The 11,691-nt window shown below is 36.9% G+C and overlaps 1 protein-coding gene across 1 annotated transcript; it reads left to right on the forward strand.

Moving 5' to 3' along the window:
- The first annotated feature begins 496 nt into the window (after window positions 1-496).
- Window positions 497-11,208, forward strand: LOC117409681 (dnaJ homolog subfamily A member 1-like). The gene is made up of 10 exons (XM_034016004.3): window positions 497-594; window positions 775-909; window positions 2,283-2,435; window positions 3,436-3,616; window positions 3,790-3,894; window positions 4,486-4,713; window positions 7,696-7,810; window positions 8,003-8,118; window positions 8,210-8,310; window positions 9,741-11,208. Exons 3-10 carry the CDS (start codon window positions 2,304-2,306, stop codon window positions 9,966-9,968), a joined length of 1,206 nt encoding a protein of 401 aa, XP_033871895.1. The 5' UTR covers window positions 497-594; window positions 775-909; window positions 2,283-2,303; the 3' UTR covers window positions 9,969-11,208.
- Window positions 11,209-11,691: the final 483 nt, after the last annotated feature.

Here is an 11,691-nt window from a genome sequence, read left to right on the forward strand (position 1 = left end):
GGTCATCATCTCACGACAGCCGTTTATTTAATATTATTTATCAATATGTTATTTATCAATGTATGCTGTACATGGTCATTTTCTTTTTGTTTGCTTTACAAAACAAACATTTAATTGTTTCAGTATTTGACGTGGTTGTTAAATTGCATTAATTTATCCGTAGAAATACTGCTTTCATTTTTTAAAAACGAAATTGGTAGTTTTTACATGATAGTAATGTTATCTATTGTAGGCTAATGGGAGAAAAATGCCTGGCAACGTGACAAATTTGTAGCCGTAAGGCCTTTTTCTATTGTAAAAGCAAGCAGCCACTGAACTTTAGGCATGTGCAGCTCGACCTCTTGCATTTTGTGATAATTCTGTATTAAGAAATGCATCAAGTAGCCTATTATGTCTTAAAGTGATATATCAGCGACTGTTTAACCTTTTTTTTTCTTTTTTTTTTTTCTACAATAGTCGTGCTTAAAGTTGTAATTTAATTTCAATACATGGAATAGTCCGGGGGGAAGAGATGCCCACCCGCTTTTAGAAAGGCTCTGGCGCCATTGAGATCTGGCTGTGCTCTTGTGTTTAAACCGTTTTAAAGAAGATAAGGTAAACCTCTGCTTTAGGGTGTCAACATATGTTTTGTTCACACTGTACAGTACTGCAGAAGGGAAATTGCTAGACAGTAGCGACTGAATGTGGTTCGCTACAGTTTAACACACTGTTTACTATTGGAAGCCTACTGTTTTTTCAAGGAACTGCAGGACAATTGTTTTTTTTTTCTTACAGAAGGCAAATTTTACTTTATGGGCGGCACTTCTATATACAACGTCACAGGTTTGAATGGTACAAAAAGCCGGATGCTGAAACCAGCCAGAATATTCTGTAAGGCTCACGCTGCTGAGGGGGGTTTGTGTGTGTAATGTAAGTACAGAAAATGTTTCGATTAAACAATCCGTGTACAATAACATTTTTTAAAAATGTAATTATTTACGTTTTTGTGTTGCATAACAGACTAATATTGATATCATGCTACTAATGTAACCTTAAAAATATATCAGCAGTGTGCCATGTAACATATGTGATATTGTATATCTTTATTTTTTATTTTATAAAAGATGTGTTGATATACTTACGTTCCAAATGTGAAACATAAGCCTTGAGTGACGGATGTTAAATCTAAATATATTGAATGTGATGTTTATGATGTATTTGGGCGGTATTATCAATGATATAGTGTTTTTATGTATTACGTTTGTGTTGTAGAAATGTCTCGAGAACCGTGTTACATTTTAAAAATGTGTTTTTATTTTTTACTTTTTCCCTCCTGAACGTTCGAGATCTTCTTTGTTCTTAGGTATCGTGTTAATGTCCCCTGACTCAGCCGTTAAGCCTCGCCTTACACTAAACTGCGTCATTTCCACAAGGAAGATGAGACCCTTATCCAAACCATGTGCAAATCTCATTTTCTTAGGCACTTGGTTGTCATCTGATATTAACTGCGCACTGCAAAAGTTGACTAATCAGACGGTTTATAATATTCTGGTTTTAAAAAGAAGGGCGGGGAGGACATAATTCCAACACTGATTACCACATGATGTAACTACTGCACGTGTTCGACCCGATTAAGCTTTAGATAAAGAAAAAAAGCCTCCTGGCCCATAAAATTCTTGCAGTTGACCCCCCCCCCCCCCCCCCCCCCCTCGTTTGAGTATAGTTCTGCACTGTACTCTCCTCTCTGAGGCGGCCTTTGATAATAGGGGACATTGTGCACCGTTGAAGACGTGTCTGTTTCCCAGTAACAACTGGTTATGTAACTATTCAGATGAAAGCACACATTTTGAAATTGAGAAATAAATAAAACTGTTATTGCAAAATTATTTATCTCAATAACACCAATTTAAGTGTATTGTAAAATCTACCGGAAGCCATAATAGTAGTACAGTATTTCATGTTAAATTTTGAAATGTCACATTTTTTTAATTTCAGTTTTGGAAAACTACAAAGAGGTTAAAAAGTATATGGAAAACTAAAAAGTGGTATGCAGTTTAATATGTTAACATTATTCAGCAGGTTTCATTTGACTATGAAGCAAAATTAATTCTTTTGAGTTATGCAGAACATTTGGCTACATTAAATCGGTCTTTATATTTGAATCTTCAGCCATAAGCTTTGAACCTTGAATAATATGACTGGGGGAGGTTTGCCATACACTAAAATATTAGTCTTTTAACCTACTACCAAAAATATATATTTAATACAACTGAAATTAATGCAACCCTTATTTCTGTTTGCAGACTATAGACTCTAAAGTGAAAATGGTGAAGGAAACTGCATACTATGATGTGTTGGGTGTCAAACCTGATGCAAGTGCAGATGAACTGAAGAAAGCCTACAGGAAACTGGCTCTGAAATATCACCCTGACAAGAATCCCAATGAAGGTGAAAAGGTGAGTACAATGGCCTCATTATTTGTTTTCATTGTTAATACACATCAGCGGGAAGCACTAAATTCCTTTAGCAAAAAACACCTTAAATATATTTAAATATAGAAAGAGACAGGAATAGCCATACATACTGGAATGTATAGGGATAGATAAGGGAAATTTTACAGTGTTCACTTAAAATTGGCTTGCTTTACTGAGGTTTATTTAACAAAGTTCCCTTTTAAAATGAAAGACAAACCTTGTTTTTCCCCTTTTTTAGTAATCAACAAAAATAACATTAGCACCATATGCTAAAATCTGCTCGTCACAAATGCCACTAACTGTGCGGGTGCTGCTTTGTGGTGCAAGTGTCAATACTAAAAACACAAATAGAGTGGAATTCTGGACACACCAGATCAGATAACCATTTCCTTATAAATAAATGAATCGGCGTGACACTGGAGTGGAAGTCACCCTTTTAGACTGCCCTTGTCTAAAATGACTCCTGTAAATAAAATACAACCCTTCCACCTGTTTTTATATGTAAACATTTCTAAATTGCAATATTTAAGTGGATCGTAACCCTATATGCTACTTTTCGATTTGTTTGCTATTAACATTTTATGGTAAACATGTTGTGAACATTATAACAAGGACTGTGGTTAAAGGTTTTACTTCAATAGATAAACAAGTGTTGATGCTGGTTTTGTTTTATTAACATGTTTAATATAATTGCAACCAAATGCATAGCTTCTATCATATACAGGGATTACAGTTTTGTTCAATGGCTTTCAGCACCACCACAATAAATGATCCTGGCGCCACTGTTTTAGAAGCCTCACGTTGACCGAGTTGGCTCCTGATTTAGAAATGTGTGTTAATCATTTGGTGGAGCAGGCTTTGCACTAGAGTACACGTTTTTGGTTAATCTGTCCCCTTTACCTTGTACAGCCGGCATCCACATTTGTTTAAGAAAATTGACGACATCAATCACTTTAACATTCTCATTTTTGCCCCTGTACAGTTCAAACAGATTTCCCAGGCCTATGAAGTGCTCTCTGATTCCAAAAAGAGAGAGCTGTATGACCGTGGTGGGGAGCAGGCCATTAAAGACGGTGGCACAGGAGGCAGTAGCTTTGGCTCACCGATGGACATCTTTGACATGTTCTTTGGGGGAGGTGGAAGAATGCATAGGGAAAGAAGAGGTACATATTTCTTTTTTTTTAACAAGTTGTTCAAAAAATTTAAATGAAACTAAAAATGGAGAAGTTACTTTACTAGTAACCTGCTTTAAAGAATCCCAGGTGCACCCACGATTTTCAGATTTACATTTTACATTCAATGAAGGGTTATAAAATGTAAATGTTTTATTTTATAGGAAAAAATGTGATTCATCAGCTGTCTGTAACCCTGGAAGACCTTTACAATGGGTGCACAAGAAAACTTGCACTTCAGAAGAATGTGATCTGTGAAAAATGTGAAGGTAGTGTAATGATCCCTTATATATTAATACAAGCTCTGCACCTTTTAAGGTTTGGAGCGCTTGAGAGTTGTGCAGAGATATGGGGACTCTTACAATAATATGCATGTATTGGCTATGTGTAGTTTATGTACTCGATTGTGAGGCTGGAGTAACGAAGTATGTGATGAGGAAATAAACTGAAGCCTTTACAAAAGTATGGATGTGTATGTATTCTCTTAAGGACTCTTTCCTACTCTGTTACTCTGGTAAAAACCTTGCAGTAGGTCTGTTTTATCATAACCATGTTTGTAAGAATCCAACAACCATCAGATGGCCTGAATGTAATCTATGTAACTAGGTCTTCATATTCCCTTAGTTGCCATTATGTACTTGGTCTGGGTCTTTAGCTCGGATTCTTGTGGGTATCGGAAGTAAGATCACAATGACATACTTCTGCATCAATGTAAATTTGGAATGCCACACTCTACATAAGATGAGCAGTGTTCATAATTAAATATCTAATTTTTGTATTGTGTAATATAATCTGAATTTTTCTGCCTGTAAATATCTACAGTAGGTATATCTTCTCTTTTTTTTTTTTTTAAATCTCAGGGCGTGGTGGCAGGAAGGGAGCGGTGGAGTGCTGTCCTAGCTGTCGTGGGACAGGAATGCAGGTGCGCATTCATCAGATCGGACCCGGCATGGTGCAGCAGATCCAGTCAATCTGTACAGGGTGTCATGGCCAGGGGCAGCGCATCAATCCCAAAGACAAGTGCAAGACCTGCAATGCAAGAAAGATTGTGCGGGAAAAGAAGATACTGGAAGTTAACATTGACAAAGGTATGGGCATGACATTTTGATGTGGTTTTGTTGCTGGTAATTTTAAAATTGAGCTCTATATATGTTTGTAACTCTCAAGGGGAACTGACTTGCTTCCATATATTATTATAACAGGTGTTGTTAATGTTCAGGGTTATGTGAGGGAGCTACAGTACAGGGCTCTAGAATAACTTTTTTAATTTATTTTTTTAGCTGGACATGTGCGCCTAAATATTGCATTACATTTTCTTTCCCTATCCATTCTTCCACCTCCCCCCAAAAATGTAGGCACACACAAGATGAATATCTACAAATCCTTTTTTATTTTTATTTATTTTCTTTCTTAACACTTGTGCAATTTAATACTTTTGCATCAACAAAATTATAATGGGCAACTTATTTTTTCTAACTTTCAGTTAAAAAAATAAAGCTTTGCTCAAATAAGTAGACTATTATAATTTCCTATGCTGCTGAACATTGACAAATGTTTTCCCCCTTTTTTTTTACATAGCACTAATGCAGTTTTATACAGTTAAACATCAACATTAAATACAATGGACAACTTTTTTCTAACTTAAATGTTTATTTTCTTATATATTTAATAAGCAGAACATGTGTAATGTTCTAGATCTATTTTTACTAATTTATTTAAAGTAATGGGTTTATTTTAAATAAACAAAATGCTAATCCAAACCTAGTAGTGTGACTGTAGAACATTGCTACTGTCACAATGTTAATGTGCTTTTTTTAATTTATAGAAATAAAACATGATAAAGAATGAAAATAATTTACTTACCTTTTGCATATGAATGCTGTAGCATCTGTTGTCCAACAAGCCGATTGACGGGCTTTCCATTTTCAAGAATTCGGACATACACAGTCTCGCATTCCTTGGTAAAGATGTCAGTGTCCCCATCTGTTAGAATTGCCAGGTAATGAGCGGAACTCACTTTGGCTGCTAGTTCATTTAATTCCATAAGCAATTTCTGCACATCGCGTGTCATTTGTCATATGTTGGGTTGATTTTATGCAGAAAAATCAGTGGACAAATTTGTAACCAGCAGTTCTTTTGCAGTACAGTGTGCAATGTTACATTTTATTTAACTGTCTGGTAGCATCTTCCTCAGAATGTGCTGCTTGCCTGTCTGTGGCAGCCTGCATGGTAGTGGGATAGTCTGGCTGGCGTTTCTGAATATGTGCATCTCTGCACATTTGTGAGCCTTTTTGAAGCGCTGTTTTAAAAAAAATATGCATTTTCATGCCTGTGGCTCCCTGTTAAAAATGCAGCCGTGCCTGCCATCGGTTCCCCTGCATCCTGACTGTGCAAAACATGGATGTTTTAACATTGTCAGACTTAAGCCAGGGAAAATCTTTTAGCCACTGTTGGTTAACTTGTTGGTTCTTTTGGTATAATCCGTCAACTGTGAACACGCTATATATAACCTAGCCCTTTTCGGAGTTCCCTGTTCACTTTCATTTTCTGACGGTTTTCTTTTGAAACCTCTCAAATCACATAAATATATATATATTTTTTTTTTTAATTTCCTCATCTTGGTTTGACAAGTTTTCAAACCGCCTGGAAACGAATAGCCATTGCACTGATAAATCAGTCAAATTGACGGGATTTGGGATTTGTAGTTTTTAATGTGTGATTTAACAGTGAGTAGTGGACACCAATAAACTACATTCCCAGAGTACATTACGATTGAGCTATGAGAGTTTAGATCTGTGAGGTTTTTTTTACTTGTTTTGTAGTTTCAGCAGCAAAATCATGTTTTTATGCTTTTATAGTCAACCTTTCTAATAGCACATGTGCACCTAAATTTAAAATGTATGTTTTCACAGGCACATTTTTAGTCGCATATGTAACCAAATTAGTCACACTGTAGATCCCTGCAGTATTTAGCCAGGTTAATGATAATATTTTTAGGGCCATGTCAGTTACTTGATAGTTGCAGTCTAAATTAAGAGAGGAAGCATTAAGTTTACTTTAGAGGGGAGATGCTTTTAAATCTAGCAGTAGGGATATTTTCTAGGATCCTTTGCAGATCTGATCACTTCTACTGCACACTAATGCAATATGGAGAGGAACATGGTCTGCTAAATTAAATGGGGATTGGAATTCATAGTACTTGTTCTATACTTGTACTGACTGTTCCCTTGTGTTTCATACACAGGCTCTCCTTACAATCTGTTATCTTAATGTCCTGCAATCTTGTAATGTTTGATTATAAAGCTTCTTTTTGTCAAATGCAATTCGCTATGCTGCATTTCTGCGGAAGAAGATTAAGGAAGCCACATTTTACCCACTTGGATGCACTTGTTACTAATTTACTTTGAGATCTCCCTAAATTGAAGATTTGTCAAAGTTTCTGTAAGAAACGGGGGGGGGGGGGGGGGGGCGGGACTGTTAATCTAGGAAGAGCACTGGATTCATTTGACATGATGCGTGCAAAAGGATAGTACTGCTGGCACAAGAGCAAGATGTTCTGTAGCACTAGCAGTGCTACGAAAGATTCATGATCGCTGCTTATGGACAAAGAACTCCTGCGAATATGTAATCCTTGCAAATGGGCATCTGGTTACCATAGTCATTGCCCACAGCTTCAGTGACAGGGCAGTAGCACAGACCAGCATGTGGACAAAGAAGGGCCATTCGATCAGTGAGATTGAATAAAGCAGCGCAAAAGCCTTTTGTTGCTTCAGAGAATGCAGCATGTTGTCCTGGTGTATTTAGAATTAACTTTGGCACTTGAAAATGCTTATCGAAGATTCTTGTTCTACCCATTTAGGTGCTCCTTATCCTACCCAAGAGTGTGGTCTGATTACATCATTCTAGCTCTGAAGGGGCTGGGTAATGTAGCCCTAGAACGGTTTGGGCATGCTCTTGGTATGCTTTTTGGTCTGAACTAGATCAAATTGTAAAATGTTTAGACAATCATGATAAATGAAGGGACAGGGTATTTGTGAAATTGACACCAACATGTGCTCTTGTATGATTAGGCATGAAAGATGGACAGAAGATCACATTTGCAGGTGAAGGAGATCAAGAGCCAGGGTTAGAACCTGGAGACATAATTATTGTCCTGGATCAAAAAGAGCATCCTGTGTACACCAGGTAAGCATTTAGTAATTTTTTTTTTTTTTTTTGTCCCCCTTCGTTTGTATTCACGATAGTAAAATATTCTTGAATTCAGAAACCGTTGGGGGGGAGTTGTTGCACACTGTGACCTGTTTAAATTGGTTATTGGTTCTGAATAAAGGTAAACGTCCTGTGTTGCTTTTTTGTATTTCTTTTTATCATTCTTAGACAAGAAGAAGACTTGCTTATGCAGATGGACATTCAGTTGGTAGAGTCGCTCTGTGGCTTTAAAAAGCTCATCACAACACTTGATAACAGAACTCTAGTCGTAACATCACATCCAGGTATGTCTTTAGTTTGTAACATTGCCCCCCCCCCCCCCCCCCCCCCTCACCCCGTCATGACAGACTGATGGCTATTTTGTTCATATTGTAGGTCAGGCAATCAAACCTGGTGAGCTCAAATGCCTTTTGAATGAGGGGATGCCAACATACCGCAGGCCATATGAAAAGGGTCGTCTCATCATTCAGTTCAAGGTATGTTTTCAGCTTCTCTAAATGAAGGGACTATATAATCAAACCAGAAACTCTTCCCCTCTCCACAGATCACAGCAAAAAAAAAAAAAAAGTATATTAGGACTTATAATTCAGCTTTTTTATAAACAGGCTAACATGAAATTATTCAGGGCTGCCACACACACACAGTAGGTTTAACACAAGTGCCTAAACTTGAGGTTCATTATAGATTGTACTTGTTTGCTTTTCATTTTCTCGAATAACTGGTTGGGTTTAGACTCGGTTACCTTGGATTTTAAACTCCATGTAACACTGTTTACACAGAATTATTAGGCTTCCAAGCCCATGGCGGGGAAGCCTATTGTTAAGATTATGTTAAATAATCATATAAAAATATTATAAAAATTCCACCAACAAAACCTTAAGATGCATAAAATGAAAACCGTTGCACAAAAACTCTTAACTTCAGAGTTGTAGACACCAATGGGAATTAATGTCCACAGCTGAATGAACGAGATTGGTCACATGGTTTGGCAGCCATATTTAATTTTACGACACAATTTACAAACATCTTGTCGGAAACCATTTACCGCAGAGTTCTTAAATTTGGTATACATGGTTAGGGATTGTCCAAGATGCACGGTGCTCGAAATGAGCAGCCAATTGGTTCAGTGGTATGGCGGCCATGTTGGATAACCTAATTAACCCTTTGCAGTCCATTTATTAAGTGTGTGTCAGGCGCGTCAGGTCCAATTTATTTTCACAAGCGCAGTTAATTTTAGACTTGCTGTTTAAAATTATTTTTTTTCCACAGTCAAACGGGTTTAAAAGGCCCTGCATATCAACAAAGCACTCACTAGGCATCTCCAGCCCCGCCCCACCCTTTTGTTCGCTATAGCTTTCACATATGCTAATAAATAAATAATAATAATAATAATAATAGTCATACATACCGATCCATCATCTCCTGATCACTCGGTTTATCACCAAACGCCTCAATAACGCGATCCAAGTCATTATTTTATTACTATAACATCTCAAAGAAGTTCTGCAAATGTCCGTGATATTCTCTGAGCGCTGATGCAGTAGCAGCCAGCTTGTTTCCTTATGGCCGTCATTATCTGATGCCAGGGGCAAGTATGACTATTCATGAGATACGCCCCTTTTTTTTTCCGGCTTGTCTCGGCTCCTGTCGCTCCCACTTGGCCATTGAATGGTTCTCGGCTTTTTCCGGAGAAAAAACGACTAGAAACCCATTTTTGCGTCTTTTTGATGATGTCGGACAGGGTCCGACATTGGACCAGATAGGAATAATTGCAATGTCGGACCAGGTCCGACATAGGACCGCAAAGGGATAAGCAACGTCATCCACAGATGTCTAATGTGTGCCTGTCTATAACATAGTTTCAATGTGTGTTTTGTTGTGTGTTTTATATATTTATTTTTTTTAGGTTGTCTTCCCAGAGGAGAATTTTGTCCCACTGGATAAACTGAAGCAGTTGGAAAAGTTGCTTCCCAAAAGGCAAAAGACTGAATCCATTGAAGATGTGGAGATAATGGAGGAGGCTGACTTGGAGGATTTTGACATGTCCCAGGAAAGAAGGCGGCATTATAATGGAGAGGCTTACCATGATGATAATGACAGTCGTCAGAGAGGTGTTCAGTGTCAGACTTCTTAAAACAAAAAAATCCCCTTCCCCCTTCATCCATTTACTTTTAATTTGCTGTCCTTGTAAACTTCTTAACTGCAGTGGCCTACATGTTTTGAAATTTGTTATGAAGCAATTGCCTTCTGTGGGTGTCTTTCCAAGTTAAGCGTTTTCATTTCAATCCAGTTGCATGTTTCTTAATAATGAAAATTATGCTCTCAACAAAAAGTGCAGTGGTTAGCAAAATCTGGAAGTGTAGACTAGTGTCGTTTTTCACATTCACGTTACTGGTAGAAGGTATGTGAACAGTGAAACTTTAATGTCAGTCAAAATGCATAGACCTAACATGAGTCATGTGCCATGTTAGTGTTGCCCCACCATTTTGGTAATTAAGTGCAAATGTAACTTCAAGAATGTTTTAAAAGTGTAGATCAGTTTTTATACATATATTTTTTTAAGAGCTTGTGTTCTGTAAATATGGCATACTTTAACATGGCTTTTGTTATTAAACCTTTTTACAGTGAAAACCATTCAACCTTAAAGATCTTCAGACAGAAATCATGTGAGGAATACTGTATCAATAATGAATCAATACGCATGCATAATGTAAGGGACTCGCATCTATATTCAATGTGTTTTGTTTGTAAAATACATATTTGAAAAAGCCAATGTCCTAGTTCCCAACCCACCATTAATACAAATGCTCTCTAGAACGAAGCTCTGTCAGGACCGTGGTGGCGTCTTTGTCAGTGTACTGCCACAAAAGGGTTAACTGTCAATCAACACATAGAGAATCATATCTTAACCACAATAAAAATGTTCTTGTGATTTCATACAAAAAAAAAAAGTACAACAGTACTTCGAAGATGATACCCACAATTGTGTCCATGCTAATGGTTGAGAATGATATGGCTTTAGTTCTAATGGCATCAGTGCAAACCTGTTTCAGATTTTTCTCCAGTAAACAATTCAGTAGAAAAATGCGAAGGCAAAACAGCAGTGATGATGTTGACTGACAGTAAGGTAGAAGTGGATGGAACGTTCACGTGTGAGGCTCGGTGAGACAACCGAGACTTGTTTTGTACAGGACGTTAATAAAAAGGTGTTCATGTGAAAATGGCCTTTTCCTTCACATTGTTCATAGAGTAGGAACACAAACATAACGTGAACAGGAACGGTATCAGTACTGTAATGCACCTAAACCGCAAAACCTATAAACAGACTCGCCCTTCATGCACAATTTACATTGGGGGAATTTCAAAAATGAAATGTTCTTTTTGTTGAAAATGTACCATTTGTTCCGTCTCAAAGCAGAAACAATATTCATATTCTTTAAAATAAAACTTCCCTCAGTCTACCAAGAGAAACGCAAGGCTGACAAATATAAGTTCTGGTTTAAAATTGTGTGTGTATATATATATATATATATATATATATATATATATATATATATATATAGCTTCGCTTTAATCGCATATTAAATTGATACAATTACTAAATAAATGTGTTTTATTACTGATGCTATTATTATTATTAACTGTAAATAAAATCGTTTAAAATGTATTTATTTATGTATTTGAGACTGAACTCTGTACCCGGTGTACCCCGTACAAATTCCCCATCTTTGTCGAATTATTTATTTTTGGCATTGGCGCAAATAAGTAAAGCAAAACCATTTTTAAAAATGCATCAACACGATGCAAGATTTTTGATTGTCGCATTGCCTGCTATGTAGTGTGGTGCAAGTAAATAA

This window comes from Acipenser ruthenus, chromosome 2 (genome assembly GCF_902713425.1).
Source record: "Acipenser ruthenus chromosome 2, fAciRut3.2 maternal haplotype, whole genome shotgun sequence".
Classification (NCBI taxonomy): Eukaryota; Metazoa; Chordata; class Actinopteri; order Acipenseriformes; family Acipenseridae; genus Acipenser; species Acipenser ruthenus.

Bases quoted from the DNA above. Each gene is read 5' to 3' on its own strand.
- LOC117409681 (XM_034016004.3), top strand. From the start codon at position 2,304: ATGGTGAAGGAAACTGCATACTATGATGTGTTGGGTGTCAAACCTGAT. The intron at 3,617-3,789 runs GTACATATTTCT...TTTATTTTATAG, and splicing joins AATGCATAGGGAAAGAAGAG to GAAAAAATGTGATTCATCAG. The intron at 7,811-8,002 runs GTAAGCATTTAG...TATCATTCTTAG, and splicing joins GAGCATCCTGTGTACACCAG to ACAAGAAGAAGACTTGCTTA.